Genomic DNA, 19,330 nt, shown 5'->3' on the forward strand with positions numbered 1-19,330 from the left:
TAAGTATACCTGTAAATAACTGCTAAGTTTGTGGTAAGCCAAAGAACAACAGCTACGCTTCAAAATGCTTTGTCCATCGATATCCTTGGGCAGACACCGGCGACTTGTGAGATAATTCTGGCCAAATGACTCAGGCCTTAAGACAATGGAGCTGGAATGTGGTAGATCCTGATGGCAGCCTAAGGATTGTCACGGGTCGATAAGGCAACAATCTCAAGCCCTGTGACCGCTCGCCTCACCGCCATATCCGGCAGAACTCTCGCGACCTCGAGAGAGGAATGGGCTATTTTGACTGTGAACAGTCCCCACCAAAGTCGATCCAAAAAGTGGTAGGTTTGGCGGTGGCAGAAAATATTACAGCCTGAGCAGTCTCTAGACCGCCGGTCTCACCGCTATTTGCGGCAGAACGTCAGTGACCTCGTGCGGAAAATCAGGATATTTGGCTACTAACAGGCCCCAAAAAACAAAGCTGGAAAGTGGTAGGTCTAGGCGGCAGCCCCTGGCAGAAAACCCCCCCCCCCCCCACATCAATCCTTAAGTAGCGATAAGGAGGACGGAGTTGTCGCTCGATGATGGCGTTGGGAATCACAGCTTCTACAACAATTCACAACTCTGTCGACTTAGGCCAATTACTTCTACTTACAAATCAAATGAATAGGTTGACTCGCTAGGTGTATTAAATCATGTTGAGAGCTTACTGTATTCAAGGCTGGCTAATGTACTATACTAGTCATACCTCTTCGTGACTTCAATGTTGTTTTTCTCCACCTCTTTTCCAGACTCCGTATCAGCCATCTTCTCGTTATCAGTCGCGGCCGCTTTCCAACCTGCGGTCGCGTTAGCCATGCACATACTAGAGCATACCAGAACAAAAGACATACTATAGAATCTTAGTGCCGGCATTCGGCGTTGCCACATCTCCTTTAGCTGGGGGAGGAAGAAGTACCCCAGGACTACTCCTAGTGCCGAATACCCGCCATAAATAAACCCAACTTTGGACTGTAAGTCCGGATACGGCGCGTTCAGCAGGGATGGGAGGGAGTACGAAACAGCAAAGTCACACACGACGCGGATAGTCCACGCCACGAACGAGGTCTGATCGCAAAGGCGCAGGTGTGGCGTCTCCGCTCCCGTGATGACGGCGCTGTGACGGTCCAAAGTCCGACGAGATAATATCCGGTTTACTCGCCCACTTGCCCTTGTGGAATAGCCTCTCGTTGATATTGAAGCTATCGCACGGTGATTCTAAACCAGCTTTTGTCCCAACTTGGCGCATAAATTACCACGTCATTCGGGCCACTGTCTCTGGGCCTTAAGGTCACTGAACACCAACCCCAGGCACCATCGCGGTGGACGACTCGAGTCTTCGAACTGTATTATAGCATGGCAACAGGCCCAATGCGATCTACACCGTATATTTCTCGCCGGCCATCCAAGCATTGCGTCGTCAACGATTCTGCAATTCCTGCGCACCAGCTCGTTTGTTCTTCAGGTCGGAAAGGAATGCGATGAGCACAGCACCCGCATCATTCAAGCCATCCTATACAATGAGCCCCTCATCCCACCGACGCTCTTTTCAGTAGATATTGCACGGCGTGCTTACCACGCGGCGCGCGCCTGCGCCTACATCTGTCTGAGGGCACTCAGCAGACAAGAGTCGAGGGATCGTCTTTCGCACCCCTGGGCCAGGGGCAGTCACAGTTCGGAATGACGAAATCCTGCATCCCACCACTGATCAGAACTTTCCCAGCGAGCAAGAGAGGTAGCAAGCCCGCGAAGATGATGCCGATAAACGCAACGCACGCGGTCAACGAGCCGATGATACTGCGCCAGTAACCGAACCGCTCGGCCGCAGCGCCCATTAACAGCAGTCCGCGCAGATCAGACGGTTTGAGTCAGGTCGGTCGGTAGATGCATTGTCGTTCACACATCTGGCGGATCTTAGAAAATATCTATTCGAGACGTCAGATGTTTCCCTTGAAATCATAATCCAAATGATTACTGGTATTCTTGAGGAATATTATAGCGTCTGATCACATAATAGCTCAGCTTCGTCCAAATCACCTATACTCGCCCTGTGCCTGTGCCTTAGGTGGCTCATCATGGAAAGAATAGACAAGCAGAACCCTTACAACCCGCACCGCCTCAACTCCGCAAATACCGACTCCTCCCTCCCTATCAGCCGCCCCGGCGCATCCATCTCCACCACGCGCCCGCAGTCCAGCACAGCAACCATGTCCAGCTCCACCAGTATCTCCACCTGATGGGCAACCATGACAACCGTATGCTCCGCGAACTCCCTCCTCAACACAGCCTGCACCTTCCCTTCCGCCTCGTGATCCACCGCACTCGTCGCCTCATCCAGCACTACAACCCGCGCCGTGTCTTTGCGAAGGACAGCGCGCGCCAGACAGAAGAGCTGCTGCTGGCCTGGCGATAGCCCCAGGCTCTGCATTGGCGTGTCCAGAGGATTTTCCCCGTTGGCTTTCTCGTGGATTGTAGTCCAGAGATCGAGTTTGGTGAGCGCCGTCCGGATGCGTTGATCAGAGTACTCTGTTGTCTCGGTTGGATGGGTGTGGATGTTGTCCGGCGGGGTGAGGGTCATGTTATCGCGCACGGAGCCAGGTAGGAAGAACGGTTCCTGGGGGATCGTAATGATGCGGTTGCGGAGGTGTGTGCGCGACACGGACCGGATGTCGTGTCCGTCGATGAGGATCGATCCTGTGGAGAGATCGAGGAGGCGGAGTAGGGTTGCCAGGAGAGTGCTCTTGCCGCTGCCGGTGCGGCCGCATATACCGAGTTTGGTGCCCGCGGGGATGGTGAAGGTGAGGTCTTGTAGGGCTGGTGGGTGGGGCTTTGTCCTGGGGCGGGGGCTGGAGCTGGGGATGGGGATGGTGTTGGTACTGGCAGTACTACTCCAAGAGGCGCTTGCATGGTCGAAGATGATCTCTCCGTGTGTCGGCCAGGTGGCCGGAGGGGCTGGATACTGGTCCCTGTCATCCGTTTCCTGCGGGGTAACCTGTGCGGTGGACCTGATGCGGGCGATGGCGCCTAGGGAGGTCTCGAGGGTGGTCCAGTAGGTAAAGAGCATTTCGAAGGTGGCGTTGAAGCCGAGGATGCTGTTCAGGGCCAGGCCGATCTGGCCGCCCGAGCTGGACGCTCGGAGTGTCACGGCCAAGCTTACCAAGATCACCGCCAGGCTTCCAATAAGCAGCTGCAGAACGAGGTCGAGCCATCGCTGGATGCAGTACAACAAGTAATACGGTTTCTGGGACTCGTCGAGCAGCTGGTTGCTGCGGGCCATGAAGGCGTGCTGCCAGCCGAACGCGCGGATTGTGGTCAGTCCTTCGAGCGTCTCCATAAAGTGTGTGTACAGGGGGCTTCTGGCCTCGAGGTCGAGGAATCGGATCTGCCGCGAGGTGCGCAGGTAGACTTTTTGGAGCAAGTACACGAGGCAGATCAGTCCCGGTATGGTCAACGCCATGAAGCTGGAGCCTGTCGCGATGAGGCCGATTTGGACTAATCCATTGGCCAGGGCTGGATTGATCATTAGATGGCACTCTCATCAATCATGGCACCCTGGGGTATCCCAACCTTGAAGCGTGATTATCATGGAGGCCGGGAGCATGGCGTCCACCAAGGTCATGTCCTGACTGAACAAATTGAGGATTGTACCGCTATCGGCTCGGTTAAAATAAGACTGGGTGGCGCGCGTCACAGTGTCAATGAGGATTTGATGCAGATTGGCCCCTGACTTGGGAACCAGATGGATAAACACGATTCTGTGGTGTGTCGAAGCAGTCAGTCACTGGTCCCAGAATTCTGTTCAATTTTGGTTATCCGACCTCATGGATAGGTAGAAGGCAGCAAGGCAAGTCAGTGCTATTACCGCGTAGACAGCACAGAACGCCGCGGTGTTACGGACGGCGCCAGTGGTGTATAACTCCAGCCAGATTTCTGCACTCATTAGCCTCATTGGCCTATATTCAAGTAGAAGATCATGACCCAGGCACATACGTGGAAGGTAAGTGGTGACCGCAACCAGGGCGACCATCACCAGAATCATCATAGAGAGCATCCACCCAAACGAGTCGGCGTAGTATTTGTACACCGCAAGGTCCCCCGTCCGCCGACTCAAGTCACTGACATCCGTCGCCGTTGGTCCCCGGGCTGCCTTCGGAAGGGGTTTGCTCGCCTTGTTCTGCGTCGATGCTGCATCCAATACCTCCTCTTGCAGACCAACGTCGGCGCTCGCGACCTCCTGCAGCAATAGTTCCGGCGCACTCACTTCTCTGTTGAAGTCAGCCCCGGATCCCTGGTAGGCCACATTCCCCGAGCGATTCAAGGCAATAATTTGATCGGCTAGATGCAGTTGTCGGATTGCATGAGTCACTAGGATGACAGTGAACCTGTTGCGTCGAAGTATCCCATTTGGTCCAAACAGGTTTTGCACTATCCGAGACTCTGTCTTTGTATCCAGAGCGCTAAGGACGTCGTCTAGCAAGAGAACGGATCGGCGACTGTACAGTGCTCGAGCCAGGGCCTAGGAGGGTAAGCTTAGCATAGCAGTCGACCCGAATCGAGATGCAGGTGGCGAGATAGATACTTACCACGCGCTGTTTCTGACCACCACTCAGTGTCACTCCCCGGCTGCCAATGAGACTATCATCCCCTTGCGGCAGCCGCTTGACGTCGACATCGAGAAGACAGGCTCCAAGCACAGTAGCGTACCAAGTCTCATCTAGCTCTTCGGCCCCGGGGCCGACAATAGCGTCTCGAAGCCGGAGATTCTGCAACCACGGAGACTGACAGCAGAACGCGATATCGCGGCTATTGACTTCGATGCTGCCGACGGTGGCACATGCCTCGCCCAGGATTGCTTTTAGGAGCGTGCTTTTCCCCGAGCCGACGGGGCCAATGATGAAGTTAATTGAACCAGGGAGGACTTGCCAATTAATCTGGGACAGAACAGTCTCGTGCTCTGGTGCTGGGCGGATATCGGTCTTATAGAAGGAGATAACCGGGCGATCAATCGACTTCGAGGAGAGGGGTTGTAGGAGAATGCCCGACTTCGCACTGCCAATATCATCAAGGCTTGTAGCCTTGACTGTGGTTTGGTTTGGTCTTGATAGATAGGCATGAATTCGATCGATGCATCCCATCGCCGAGATTAGGGTCGGGTAGGAGGCAAGAAGCTCTCTCGCGGGGTCAGTCAGCAACGAGATAATAGCCAGGGTGCCAAACGCCTTGTCGGTAGTCAAGCGCTGGGACTGAACGGTATAGATCAGGAAGACCAGGAAAGGCCCAATTTCGACCGGGATCATTGCTACGTGCTTTGCGTTAGTGCTTGCGCCTGACAGAACACACAATGGGGAAGATAGAGGCTGACAGATTGTGTTGCGCCAGATCCCAAATACCCGGAAACTTGCTCCGAGGTGCAATTCACGAAGTCGCTGCCCTTGAATGGTTCGGTTCATGCGCTCCGACATGCCCATCATTTTGATGCTCTTCATGCCTCCCAGGAGGGATGAAGTCAGCGCGACCCGACGTTGCACTGCGCCAACCCAGGCTTTCTGCGCGGGTCCGATCCTCTTGGCCACCTGGAGCGATGCGTAGAACGAGCCTGTGCAGGATTAAAAGCTTAAGGAGGCGCTCTCAATTGCAACACGAAAGAACGATAGGAGGCTGGAGGCATCGTACCAACAAGGGCGACTGTGGGACCGATACAGATCCAGCCCACCTGCCGCTCCAAGAGCCACAATCCTATCGCCAGCTCCACGGTGCGCGCCCATACTTCGGCAATCTGGCGCAAGCTGAACGCGACCCGATCCACGTCCGTGCTCATGAGGGTGACGGCTGCAGACTCATCGGGGGCTTCAGTAAGACTCAGGCTTTTGGCGTAAATCTGTGCGACCATGGCTCCGCGAAACATAGTAATCATGCGATACACTTGGTGCTGGTAATGGGCCGTGGAGAGCTGAACTTATGTGTCAACGTCTGCAATTTCCCAACAATGATGGAGTTGCGTGCTTCATACCGCGATCCCGAGATAAACCACTCCGGTTGCTGCAATCAAACCATAACCGTCACTCTTACTACGGGCTGGACTTGTGTCGCTAACATAGCTGATCACTCGTGTGATGAGAAACGGCTGCGCATACGTGAAGCCAATCAGGCACAGTCGGGGGAACACCGTCCGGAGAAGCGGCAGCTTGAAGCAATGGAAGAGGGCGACCCCCAAAGAGACGCGGCGCTCAGATTGATCTGCCTTGTCTTTAGCCGACTGTATCTGGCTGACGTTTTAGGATCGAGACATACACTTCGCCCACGTGGTCTGCATGCGATCATGCAACGGTCGAGCAGACAGCTTTTGGTCCACCCGATCGAGATCTTGAAGGCTCAAGTTCCTCCGATATCCGCGCAAGAACAGCGGGCTCAACCACCAAAAAAAGCTGCGATTGATGATCCCACTTGTGGTCTCCGGGGAATATTTATTGCGAAAAGCATCGTACAGCCCGGCACGCTTGTTGACTATCTCAAGGAGCAAAAGGACAATTTCGGTTCCCAAAGCGACAGAGGTGATGATGGATAAATTGCTCAGGTGTCTGCGGAGGTAGAGGCTTCGCAGCTGAGCTGCGTTAAACAGACTGTCGAACAGGAGATAGATGCAGAGGAGCGAGGATGGGCGCTCGGATCGCGTATGTTCCAAGAGAGAGAGCGCAAGAACGGCGCCGCTTCCCAACAATGATAGGGTGGCTGATGCAATAGAGGCTGAAGTTACAGGTTGAATACACCATAGAGTCAGCAATGCCACGCGAAGGCCGAAAAGAATGGTCGTGACTGTCTGAGATTGAGCCACGAGCTATGTAAGTACTGATTACTTCACGGAAGAGATCTAGTGTTTCTTTTTCATGTCTTACTGCTTTTCCGATCCCTAGAGAATGAGAGATCGGGACTTTTTTAGGGCTTCGAAGGAGCTGTACCAGGCGTAGCGGTGCCAACAGGATCAGGAGGATAGAAGGGACCAGTTCGAGAATGCTCTGTTCGAATAAGAGGGTGAAGTCGAAACGAATGAGGCAGTCGGAGAGTGAGGGGCCAAACCTCTGATCCTCACTCCGACAATTATACGCCATGGGAGAGAAGAATGTTGGGAAATATTGAGGTCACGGGAAGGGGCGGTTGGAAAAGGGAGGAGGGGCGGAGAGTAAGATATATTATAGGTTACGTTTATCGTGGGGAAGGGGAGGGGGGTAGCGATTGTCCATTTCACAACAAACTAGACCCTAAATAAATAAGCCAGAACTGATAAGAGCTGAAGATCAGGTTCTAGGCACTTTTCTGACTGTGCTGAAGCTAGGCATCAGCGTGGTGAGAATAACTTGATATGTAGGATTCTTATTTTTCCATTTTGGTATTCGAGCAGCAGGGAATCGATTATGATTGAGAGCAAGAGAACAAGAACGCTTTTCATAGGAAGATGTGGACCAAAGTAATTACACCATTTATGGGAACACAGCATTGGAGTCAAAGACAGGGATGTTGACTAATCGCTATCACAGCCCGTCAATTGGTTGTGATCTCAGTCTTGTCTCAGTCAGGGAAATCCTTCATCGTGCCATCTTCCAATTTCGAACTCTGACGTCTTGTACTGCGTATACTGCGTGGCCCATTCGTGGATCTTGGAGAAATTCCTACATATATGCTGGGAGGAGAAGTTGGCCTTCCAGATGAGATCTCGGGCCCATACCACACAGATGCACCCACGCTTTGGTCAGCTTCTGCTGCGCGTCGAAGTCGCCGGACTGCTCGGTGTCCCATCATAGAGGCTGCTCCAGGAGCTAATCAAGGCCCTCAGCGGATGAAACGGCTTGAGGAGTCTTGTCTTGACGCCGGTTGCAACCGTATCCGTGCCCGGGCGCTCGTAGGGCCGATATTTCAACACGTCTCCCGGCCAGTTGGTGGTGCGCCACAGACTGGCCCCGCGGTTAGATTTCGCCTTGAAAGCCCTAATGTTTGCTAAGGTGTTGGCTTTGGAATATGGGGCGTCTATGACCGCGCTGGTCTATTCGATATCCTCGAGGAAACGGGCGGCTTGGAACCCCTCTTCTCTTAGGGATTTGCATCGTGATGTAAAACATTAGGCGCGACTAGAAAATGTACCGTGATTTTTTCAAAGGGTTCAAGGCTATTTCACTGCAGACCGAACTCTTCGCCTGAGGCCTGTGGATCTCTTTTATCTCACACTCTTCCCTCTGAGTATGACATGGCCGCAACTGGACTTCGTGATGGAGGCTTATCTGTCCATCTTCTTATTGCTTCCAGTCTACAAGTCTAATCGACGTAATGTTGTTCGTTAGACCGGGGGATCGATCAATTTGATGCAAGATTAAGTGCATGATTCGACTGGTATGCTAGTAACTTTGTTAGTTTTGTATGTATGTATGTGCGTATGTGAACATTACTGTCGTTACGACTAAATGTAAGGCTGTATTCAGCTATACTGTATCGGTGTCAGAAACTAGTAATAGTAACCACGGGCAAGATATGGACGGGATCGAGCTCCACCCAGACGCCATGCGGGCCGAACGGTCCACAACTCCACACCCTATCTTTCCCGCAAGATACGAAAAATGCCATCTGGGGTTCAACCAAGTAGGGGCTAGCTAGATAGACACTGTCGCATATATCCAGCAATCCAAACCTATCACGCGACAGTCGCAGTCTCAACATCCACCAAATATATCCTTCCCTCATAAGGCCTTAGCGCCTCCATCCCATCCCCCTCATAATTCCCCACCAGCACTCTCCAGCTCTTTCCCTTTAGCAGCCCTTCCAACTCCTGAACCTCCCTCACCTCCGTCCCAAAATTCAGCGTGACAACCAATTTCTCCCCCCGCCCCAACTTCTCAAACACCAACACTTCTTCATTCTCCGGATCCACATCCCGATACACCCCCGCCGCAAACACCCCCGGAAACTGCTTCCTCACGCCCAACAACGCCTTCCAGAACCCCAGCACCGAATCTTCCTGGTCAGTCTGTCCCTTCACATTCACCTCCTTGAAGTTATCATGCACCCGCATCCACGGCTTCGCTTCCGCATCCGTGAACCCCGCCTGCGGCGCCGCGCTCCACTGCATCGGCAGCCTGGCGTGGTCACGCGCCAGATAATCCAGCGCCTGCTTGGCGTTCTGTATCGCGACGGGGTCATTATCAGTGCTTTCCTGCACGTAGCGGTAGTAGTTCACACTATCGACGTCCTTATACTCCCCCACATCCCAGTGGTTGGGGGCATTCGTCATACCGATCTCCTGGCCCTGGTAGAGGAACAATGTACCGGAGAGGCTAGCGACGAGCATAGCGAGCATCTTCGCGCTTTTCTCCCAGTGCTTGCCCGGGCTCCCCCACCGGGAAACGCAGCGCGCTTGGTCGTGGTTCTCGAGGAAGGCGGTGCTCCACCCATCCGTCGACCCGTCCATCAGGGTCTGCGTGGCGGCGACGCGGGCGCGCAGGTCAGATAGCGTCCAGGTGTGTGGGACTGTGTTGAAGCGCAGGTCGGCGCCCATGTTGCAGTCGACGATGTCAAATTGGAAGACCATGCTGAGCTGGTTTGCGGCTGCGGAGACGTAGCGCAGCACATCCGAACGGTCCGGGGTGGCGGGGAGCTCGCCGACGGTGATGGCGTCGCCGTGCGGTCGGTATTTACGGAGCACCTGGTTGATCTCGGTGAGAAACTCGGGCATGCGCGGTCCGTTGCAGAAGAGGGAGGCGGCGGGTTGGTAGGGGTTGGATGGGTCGAGGATGGGGGCGTCCGGGAAGTCTTGGGGTTTGCTGTACATGTTGACGGTGTCGACGCGGAAGCCGTCGATGCCGCGTTGCAGCCAGAACTCCATGGCGGAGGCGTACAGGGCCTGGCGGGTAGCGGGGTTCTCCCAATTGAGGTCCGGCTGCTGCGGAGCGAAGAGGTGCAGGTAGTATTCCTGAGTGGGCTCGTCCCAGGCCCAGGCGCTGCCGCCGAAGAAGCTGCGCCAGTTGTTGGGGGGCTGGCGCTGGCGCGTGGCCGGGTCGTAGCGCGGCGGCCGCCAGATGTACCAGTCGCGTTTTGGGTCGGTGCGCGAGGAGCGCGAGGCGCGGAACCAGGCGTGCTCGTGCGAAGTGTGGTTGATGACCAGGTCCAGGAGGATGCGCAGCCCGCGCGCGTGGCAGCCGGCTATCAGGGCTTCCACGTCCGCGACCTTCCCGTACGGCGCGTACACGGCCTCGTAGTCGGAGATGTCGTAGCCCATGTCGTACTGCGGGCTGTCGTACATCGGGCACACCCAGATGGCGTCGACGCCTAGCGATTGGATGTAGTCCAGTCGGCTGATAATGCCGGGGAGATCGCCGATGCCATCGCCGTTCGAGTCTTGGAAACTGGCCGGGTAGATCTGGTAGATGCTGGCGTTTTTCCACCAGGGAGTCGGGGCCATTTTTGTTACAAGACGAAGATGAAGAACTGAGAGAAAATAGGGAGGGGAGGCAGATACATAAATGCGACAGCTGCACCACAGACCTCTCTTATCTACCTGGTCATACATACATGTTACAACACATCGATCCCCGCTGTCCCCCGCTCTCTCCACCTTCGGGCTATTTTATTGGCCCGATGTCGGGCCGAGATGCGCTTAACACACTCCCTTAACCTCCCCTTTCCTGCACGGGCCAGATTAGTCCACAGTTCCAACGGGAATTGTTTGCTCAATATTGGTCTAATACTGGTATGATGCCCACCCCGCATTGCCCTAACGCGGCAATTCTGGAAAATCCGAGGAGCCTGGATGAAGGTCATTGACGCAACGGGCGTGCCACTACGACAGCAGACATGACTGGAAGAGCTTGAGTCCGTCTCTTCAACTACATGACTTCGCTATTGAAACGGGGCGTCGTTAGTAAAGCAAACTCCTCCGACCGGGACTAGAAAATTATGTAGTTTGCTGTGAGGTAAGGTGCCTGTGCTGTGAGCTTCTTAGCATCGAGGAAGCAGCAAGGATATAAGAGAGAACAGCGTTTGATCGCCGACCAGAGAGGCTTACAACGAAAACATCTTCGCGGCGAGATGACAGTGAGATTTAGACTTAAGGAGGACGCGGGCGAGGGGGGGGGTTTATACTCCCGAGGTTGGTGGGTGGTTTCCTGTTTGCTCCCAGCCCGACCGCTCTTTCCCAATTAGATCTATACCGGTATAACCGCTGATTTTCTTGACATTAATAACTATTTTGGTCATCCAAAGGTCGAACCCTTGGACCTTCAATCTCTCACAAGGCACAAGGCAGATAGCCAGCGACGACAGACAGCCACATGATGGGATCATCGCGTTGGCCTCGGGTTCGAGAAGCTTCTCAACAAGTTTGACAATATAATTTCCTTACAGTATCCCCTCCCTGCAAGTCTTCTCGTTCCACTAGACGTCTCTCTCGGAACAATAACTTGCAATTAGTGACCCCCATGACAGCACCCTGTATGCGATGATTAGTATATCGAAACGACTCCAACGGGAATCGGAAGAAAAACACACGCACCGTGATGAGTGAAGCCTCATAGCCCGGTGCCTTCTCCCATTCTAGCGCTCTCAGAATCTCACACAGCGCGACCTTCAAATTGGTAATCGCAAACCGACTGCCCAGACACCGGCGAGCATGACTAGTAAATGGAATATAACGGCCCTTGACCTGTTGATAGCGAAACATCTCATTGATGGCATTGATATCCGCGCCCCAGCGGTCAGGATTGAAGTCACGGGCGTCTGGGCCCCATACGCCGGGGTCGGTGTGTGTGCCGTAGGCGTGCCAGGCCACCCAAGTCCCCGCGGGTATGGGGTGATCGGAGCCCAGACAAACCGGTTGGCTAGTGTATCGGTTGACCATGGACACGAGCGGCGGGTACAGGCGAAGGGTCTCGTATATTATACTGGTGAGCAAGGGCAGACAATGGTCCAGATCGGTCTCGGAGTAGTCCAGGGGCAGACTGGTCACCACCTCGTGCCGTGCTCGTTCTTGCAGCTGTGGGTTGCGCGCCAGCTCCCATAGCGCCGATCCAAGCACCAGGTCGGTGTTTTCCACTCCAGCCATAAACACCTGTTTCAGATTCGACCGAAAATGGTACTCCGAGATGTGGCCTTCATGACGGGCATGTATCAACCGGTGTATCAGCTTGTTATCGTCGCGTCGAGCCTTAATCTCCTCACTGGCGAAGGCTTGGCTCTCGTGCGCCAGGTCCAGGAGAATCCTTTCAAATTCGTCCGCAATGCGCATTCCTTTGCTGCCATTTGGAAAGAGCCAGTGCATCCGTTCCAAGTTGGGGAAGATATTATAAATCGCCGAGAACAGCGGCGTCGTGATGCCTTTCTTCTTTCTTTCGAAGTTGCGCTGCAGGGCGTCGATTTGAAGGGGAAATCGATCGGAGTCCAGGTCCAGAAAGCAGTCCAAGAAGATAATTAGGGTCCATCGGAGTACCAGATTCTCGACCCGGATGCCCGAGCTGGTTCCAAGCGCTGGACCATCCACCTGGTGCTGGGCTCGTAGTAGCTGCTGCGCCAGCTGCGCGGATTGCTGGCGGATGCGCCCGAGATCAAACTTTCGCTGAATACTCGGCTTGATAATGTCCGTGAAATGCTTCCACAGTGGGCCGTGCGAGTCGATGATATTGACACCAAAGAGCCGCGCGGCCGCCGAGTGTGGGATACGCCTGATGCTGCCCCCCTTCACGAAGATCTCATCGTGGCGAAACACCTGCGTCACCAGCGACGGCTCGGTGACCATGATCGTCCATTGTCCCGAGTTCCACACGTTGACTGCCCCGCGCTGCTCGATCAAGGGGCGAATCCGGGTGTCGTAGAACTTGGCTCGGGGAACTCGACGATAGTTGTCGCACAGTGTTTTCCAGACCGAGACAGTGGGAATATCCGGTACGGGGGGTTGTGACTTCTGTACGACGTAGTAGGTGAGAGCTGCCAGGCTGAGGATGACAACGACGATCAGCATGGTTCACTGGTGGAGGGGTGGGGAGGGGGGAAAAAAATGCAGGTTGTAGATCTCAGGTTGACGACATTGGGAATTGTGACGATACCCAGTAGAAGCAGCAACGCGAGCTTCCATGAGTCATATTAAAGAACCGAGAATCCGTTTCTTGGAGTACGGTGAAAAGCCGACAGGGAAGCACTTTGCGGTAGACCGAATCCTGTAGATAAAATTTGGGCTGTGCAGTAGTGTTCATTGGCTCACATCTGGTAAGGCATATGGCCTATCGATCGACCTGATCCGCAGCAGTCAATCAATAAGACTTGATTAGCGCCCAGCGTCCATGCAAGGGCCTCGAACAAAGCTTGAAATATGGCAGCTTCGCTCCAGGCAGCTGAGACCGCAGATGATCTCCGTAATGAGGAACAAATAAGGAAGATAGCCAAACCAATTTCCTGTGGAGCGGAGGGATTCTCACATTATGAATTTACCCTGAAGATCAAAATCCTCGGCGTCTTGGGACGAATTGTCACCTGGACAAACGCACAGCAGGACTAGCGGTATCAGCTACGATTGGAATTCAAGGCCACCACGCAGCCGGGGCAAGAAACCACAGGTAACCACCGTTCGCGGTGCACTTAGTCCAAATAGGGAGACCATAACTTGCATGACAACGACCATTCTCTCGGATGTTGGCACATAGGATCGTCGATCGAACCAAGCCACCGGCTGTCGATCTCTGGCCGATCAGGTTGCGTTCTTGGCGCTACATTGATGGGTCTAGATAGCTCTCAACCCCAGCATATGCGAGTCGCCGTACGTCACCAAGCCTAGGAAGATTCAAAACAGCTTGAACTGAATGAGCTCCAGGATTATCGGAAAGCTGCATGTGTTTGTATGTCTTTTTTTTTTTTTCTTTCCCCTTCATTTAACCATTTGCAAGCCCTGTTCCACGCACCTTCAGACCGGCGAATAGACTCTGCTGAGCTGCGAGCCCTGCATGGCTTGGACGCAATCTCGACTTGATTTGTGTCATATCAAGTATGATATCATCGCATTCTCCGCCGGCTTACATGAGGAGAAAGTAGACAGATAATGATAAGTAGCCGCGCGGTGAAACCGATATATACAACCATCAAATAAGGGTATGTCCCTTGCCAAAACACTGAAACTCCCACTAGATTGACGGAGAAGACAAAGAGTTGAACGATGCATTCATCGCCGATTTCAGCCTCTCAGATAGCTTGTCTAGAGACAGTGAGTCTCGTTGGCCTTCGTGAGGGGTCCCCAGCTGCGGTCCAGGCGCTCCTTCGCGCGGCTCGAAAACAGGGTATCTTCTATCTTGACCTGAGCAGCATCTCTGCCGATGGAGATACCGTAACGCGGCTTTACCAACTCGCGCAAGACCTGTTCCGGCTGCCACTGGAGCAAAAGATGCAGTACGATGTGGATCGATTGGGAGAGTGGAAAATCAATGGGTGAGTGGATCTACACACCGACTCGCAGCGCGACATAATCTAAGACCTCGTTGATAGGTATAAGCCCGTGGGTCGAAACGTGGGTGGGTTGTCTGGTGAACGGGATGGTTTCGAGAGTTACGGCGTATGGTGTCCAGTGATCCCGGAATAGATCTGAAACGCTAACGTACTGAAGATCCCATGTCATGCTGTGTTGAACCCTACTGGACAAGGGTCATTTGCAAAGCCGGATATTCTAGAACAGGAGCTGGAGCTGGTCCGTCGGTTCATGCGGGGCTGTACGGAAATGGTGGAAATCATCCTCCGCACCCTGTCTGCCTCCCTCCCCCTCCCGGGGGGCATCACGTTCGAAGCCTTTCACCGGGAGGGGGATGCCTACTTCAACCTTCTCCGTCTGCTACGCTATGAGCCCAGTTCGGACGGCGATCTCCGATTTCGAGTGCCGCAGCCCGCGCATACCGATTTGGGTTCCGTCACCGTCTTATTCACTAATGCGGGCGGCTTGCAGATTCTAGACCCTGGCGCCAGGGCGGACGAGTGGCTGTATGTGGCTCCCCGGCCAGAGTGTGCAATTGTCAATCTTGGCGACGCCATCTCCATCTGGACTGATGGGCAGATGCGCAGCATCCAACACCGGGTGGCCTCGCTTCCAGGTCAACCCATGGCCGAGCGCTACAGCCTGGCCTTTCTGGCTCGTCCAGGCCCGGTGGCTCCCATGTGCCCGTTGCTAGCCAGTGAATCTTTCTCAACCAAGGGGTCGCAGGGGGCCCTGCGATGCGAGGACTGGATGAAGGAGAAGTTTCGGCGCTTAAGGGGTGACACGCGAAAGGATCTCTGTGGTTCCTGTGCTGTGGTGAAGAGTGGCTAGCTGGCGATCAGGAAGAGGATGTAATCTTTGAATCTTGCGCCATTTCCTGTCACCTTGCTTTCTGTCACCATTCTGGGGGTGCTTTCCCATATCGTTGCTCTCATATTCTTTTTTCCACCTCTTTATCAGTCTTCTCGAATTCTGTCTAATCAACCCACTCATTCCTACGATGAGCAGCAGTAGACATTCTTACGGATCCAGCGTGTATGACAAAATCGTCTACCTCCGCTTGTTCATTCTCAATAAATCGACCTACCACATGCGTTATTTTTTACTCATAATTCGGACTAGCATTTAGTAGACAAGTTCCATTCCAGCAAGATCAAATCAATACTGCAAAAACTCCCCGCGTAACTCACTCCAGCCTATTTCCCAAGCCTCAACGGCACCTCACAGATCCGCAATCAAGGCCAGTTTCTCACCGCGCAGCTCAGCCTTTCCATTCTCTTGATCCACTCGAGGCGGAGGCTGCTTCTTTAGAATCGGCTTATTGTGCAGCAGCCGAAACCCCAACTTCCGACACAAGTCTGCACTCTTGTTGCCCTGCTTAACAATCGCGTAGACCCACTGTGCTCCCTCGCGTTTGGCATCGACGAGCTGCGCGCGTGCGGCCGCCGCGGCCACGCCTTGACTCCGGAATTGAGGTCGAATGCTTCCCAGCTCGACGTAGGCCACCCGCTCTCCTGTGGCCGGAAGATCGAGATAGTGGACAGCCCCGCTGCCAGCGACGCAGTCGTCAATCCACACCAGATAGAGCTGTGTTTTGCGCGCGCTCGCCGTGATCCGCGCCATTGTCTCGTACCTCTCGCGCGACGACCCATCCCCCCCCTCGAACCCGTCCGCGCACGCGACGATGAATCTCTCGCGGTCCTCTGGCGTGATGGCTGGTGTGACCCGAATTATCTGGTTGGCGCTGTCGCCGACCACACCTGCAGCAGCTGCTGCAGAGGACGGCGGCATTTCGCCAAGTGAGATGTCACTCAGCGAGCGCACGTAAACATCCACAAACGCCGCCAAGGTGAACCCCCGCGCTTGCAGCGCTGCAAACACCCACCGCGAGGTCCCCGGCTGCAATCGGATGATTGCAGGCCGGTTGTGCGCGAAATACAGCGCCTCGATGGAGCGGATGCTCTCCTCGGTCGGCTCGCTGTCCCCTTCCAGGCCTGTGGCGTAGTTGAACCGTGGGCTCGCAATGGTGGGCGCCAGCACGGCCACGCCTCCGCACTGGAGATCCAAAACGATGGGGTCCGCGCTGGGTATCAAGCGGGCCAGGGCATCCATTTGCTGCCGCAGTTGCGCGCATTCTGCTTGCTCGATGGTGCGAGCGAGGTCTTGGGTTCGTTTCGCGGTGGGAGTGGTAGACATCATTGCTGGATTTAGAAGGGTCTGAGTGGATGAAGGAATTGGCAACTCGGTGGGGGAGGACGATGGGTGGGAAGGGAGGCAGAGACGAGGTGAACGACGGAAGGGTGTCAGATGTATTGAAAGCACAGCTGTTATTCTTGTTTAGTGATTAGGTAGCCTGAGGCATAATATCTACTGTAACTGCAAGCTCGTGATGATTACATGTTTACCGTCTTCAGGTCGATAGGCATCATGGCTCGGGGGATGTGCTAAGCGCCCGTACATGACCCTTGCTTCCTGGACGCCGCGCTGCGCGATGTTTGACAAACAAGAGTCAAGGGAGCTCCGACAGATCTTGAGTTGACTTTTGATTCCCTCCCCAGAAGGACGTCCGAGACAAAGTAATGCATTTACATTACAACTAAAGCAGGTACCTGGCCATCAAGGTCTCGTGCAATCCAAATCGTCGATACCATCGCAACCCCCAACGGAAACGCGAGCAATGATCAAGTTCCATATTCCTGCATTGAAGGTCAAGAGGTTGAGACATAACAGCGTGACGCGCATGAGCAAAGGACGGAGAGACAGCACTATGTCGTATACAAATATAGTTCATACTAAGGGGTAAATTGCGCATGCAGAAACCCGGAGTGGCACAGACGTGTTCAAAATAGACTGCTCGAGTCCTCAGGGCAGCTGCCTTGCGCTCAACCTTGAGACTTGCGCATTTACCAGGGCGCGCCAGCTCGGTGGTGCAATCGATCAAACACCACAGATCAAACATTGGTCCCATCGTAAGTGGCAAAGGGCCTCCGGCAGCGGGAGCCGCACAATGACGGCCGGAACTTGACTCCTCTCTCCCAGCGCGATAAGGATTTTTCCAGGGTCCTGGAGAAGATTGCTTCCAAGAAAGGAGTGGACGTGCTGCTTTTTGCGCTCGGCTATGTCATGGGCAAGGCCCCGTACGTTTCCCGATTGTTGGGGCCCGGAAGGTATCCCATATCGAGGGCAGCATAGCGGGTATCGCAACGACCCTGACTGAAAGGAAATTGATGAGGTCGAGTCGGTCTATGACTTTGACGTCGGTTTCCCCCATACATTTCTCGCAAAGTTGTTGTTTCCTGCCGACTACCCGGCTGAATACTGGATGACAAAACAGCTGGGCGAAGGCGACTGGGTGGAATCTTCCAAGTCTATCATCCACAGCTGGCATGGAATCGACCAATTCATGGTGCCACACGTCATCACGAATCATGTTCTTAATCAGCCTCCTCGCAGGCACGAGCATTAGTTGGCCTTCACAAACTAAATTCACCAATTGTAGGACTAAGGCCCCGAGCAAGCCGTTTTTCCCCGCGACGAGCCCGCCAACGGTCGGTCGAAGGCCTCCGCTCGGGGCACTTCTGAGCCCTTTACCTTCACTTGCGCACTACCGCATCGGACATTTCCCAGCTCTCCATCTCCCACGGCGGGTCGCATATCAACAGAGCCGGGTCGACGCGTCTTTGTCCGCGTTCCAGAACCCCATGATATCCACGCCGAGCTGCCCATCGTCAAAATGATCCGCCAGCAGGATCAACCAACCCCTATTTTGGGATGCGGAAAGAAGTCCAACCACGGATGTTCGGCACGGTACACTGTACGGTCGGGGAGACGGTGGGCCACCGTATCTCAGAATGCCGATTGTTTGCCGGCGCAGGTAGGGTGTCAGTGCTCCTTGTTCGAGAGCTTGTCGCAGTATCGATGGCTCTGTCTTGAGATTAGGGCAGCCAGGATGAGGCAAGAAGACCCACAACGGGCTCGCTGATTGATGCGATTCTATTCTGCATCTTCCGCCACTCGGTTTGCGGATCTACGATACGCAGGGTACATAGAACTGGAGGCAAACTGGGAGAGCAATTGTTGGCGCAGATTAGGTGAATTGAAGAAAGTATACTGGATGACTGTCAGTACTTCGTACAAAGCGGGGCAGAAAAAGCGAGAGAACTGGTATGATAAAGGCTGTCTCCACAACGTCCGTGCACGTGGCGTGTGCTGATAGCATTAGCCCGAAACGGTAACCACGCCTTACCTCTACAGGCCTAGTGTTATCCTCCGAAGTATATCCGAGCCCTTATCTCCGGCCGCATCTGTTGGACGCACAGCAGTTGTGCAGAATTCGCTCCTGGGTTTGAATGGGTATTTCTCGGGTTTGGAAGTGATTAATGTTGATTGTGCCACTCACACGTACACTCCTTGGCCAGATGGTTTTACCTCGTACAACACTTCAAGGTCAGCTGGCCAAAGCAGGTTTAATAGCTAAGCACCTTGACCTGTACTGTGGAAATAATACTTAGAACAAAAGAGTAGAAATAGAAGGACTCTCGTTTATGTTCGAAGGAATTTCATATAAAAAACTATATTTACAAGCTATCTTCTAACCATTGTAGATTCTTTGGTTCATTTTCAAACACTATATGTAGAATAGTGTATGGAATATATACATTTAAAGTATAGCTTGTAAGATAAGACTCTACGGCTAATCAGTACCAGATTACTATCACTGCATATCACACTGCGTAAATGTCAGACCATCTGGCCTGGAAATACAGGTGGCAGTGCTTGCTATACACTGACCATTTTCTCAGAGCAGCCAACTCGCTATCA

At 53.9% G+C, this 19,330-nt stretch overlaps 7 protein-coding genes across 7 annotated transcripts; 2 read left to right on the plus strand and 5 right to left on the minus strand.

Moving 5' to 3' along the window:
• Positions 1–1,447: 1,447 nt before the first annotated feature.
• Positions 1,448–1,862, minus strand: BP01DRAFT_379944 (uncharacterized protein; the record flags this gene model as incomplete). The annotated part of the gene is made up of 3 exons (XM_025577184.1): positions 1,448–1,540; positions 1,604–1,629; positions 1,700–1,862. 3 exons carry the CDS (start codon positions 1,860–1,862, stop codon positions 1,448–1,450), a joined length of 282 nt encoding a protein of 93 aa, XP_025434010.1.
• Positions 1,863–2,128: 266 nt separating this feature from the next.
• BP01DRAFT_379945 (putative multidrug resistance protein) lies at positions 2,129–7,133 on the minus strand (the record flags this gene model as incomplete). Its single annotated transcript, XM_025577185.1, has 10 exons — positions 2,129–3,537; positions 3,595–3,782; positions 3,846–3,957; positions 4,018–4,543; positions 4,611–5,326; positions 5,390–5,623; positions 5,701–5,977; positions 6,038–6,264; positions 6,319–6,844; positions 6,921–7,133. 10 exons carry the CDS (start codon positions 7,131–7,133, stop codon positions 2,129–2,131), a joined length of 4,428 nt encoding a protein of 1,475 aa, XP_025434011.1.
• A 1,571-nt stretch (positions 7,134–8,704) lies between these two features.
• Positions 8,705–10,473, minus strand: BP01DRAFT_334497 (glycoside hydrolase family 13 protein; the record flags this gene model as incomplete). The annotated part of the gene is made up of 1 exon (XM_025573163.1): positions 8,705–10,473. The coding sequence occupies exon 1, from the start codon at positions 10,466–10,468 to the stop codon at positions 8,705–8,707; it is 1,764 nt and encodes a 587-aa protein (XP_025434012.1). The 5' UTR covers positions 10,469–10,473.
• Positions 10,474–11,377: 904 nt separating this feature from the next.
• On the minus strand, positions 11,378–13,021 carry xanG (cytochrome P450 monooxygenase xanG; the record flags this gene model as incomplete). The annotated part of the gene is made up of 1 exon (XM_025571595.1): positions 11,378–13,021. A coding segment is annotated over one exon (1,644 nt), but the record flags the coding sequence as incomplete, so codon positions are not given.
• A 1,182-nt stretch (positions 13,022–14,203) lies between these two features.
• Positions 14,204–15,340, plus strand: BP01DRAFT_379948 (putative oxidoreductase; the record flags this gene model as incomplete). The annotated part of the gene is made up of 3 exons (XM_025577186.1): positions 14,204–14,472; positions 14,530–14,596; positions 14,648–15,340. 3 exons carry the CDS (start codon positions 14,204–14,206, stop codon positions 15,338–15,340), a joined length of 1,029 nt encoding a protein of 342 aa, XP_025434014.1.
• A 390-nt stretch (positions 15,341–15,730) lies between these two features.
• BP01DRAFT_363216 (uncharacterized protein) lies at positions 15,731–16,705 on the minus strand (the record flags this gene model as incomplete). Its single annotated transcript, XM_025576260.1, has 1 exon — positions 15,731–16,705. One exon carries the CDS (start codon positions 16,703–16,705, stop codon positions 15,731–15,733), a length of 975 nt encoding a protein of 324 aa, XP_025434015.1.
• Positions 16,706–17,715: 1,010 nt separating this feature from the next.
• BP01DRAFT_175319 (uncharacterized protein) lies at positions 17,716–18,370 on the plus strand. Its single transcript, XM_025570815.1, has one exon. The coding sequence runs from the start codon at positions 17,896–17,898 to the stop codon at positions 18,244–18,246; it is 351 nt and encodes a 116-aa protein (XP_025434016.1). The 5' UTR covers positions 17,716–17,895; the 3' UTR covers positions 18,247–18,370.
• The last annotated feature ends 960 nt before the right edge of the window (positions 18,371–19,330 follow it).

Source organism: Aspergillus saccharolyticus, assembly GCF_003184585.1.
Source record: "Aspergillus saccharolyticus JOP 1030-1 unplaced genomic scaffold BP01scaffold_5, whole genome shotgun sequence".
Lineage (NCBI taxonomy): Eukaryota > Fungi > Ascomycota > Eurotiomycetes > Eurotiales > Aspergillaceae > Aspergillus > Aspergillus saccharolyticus.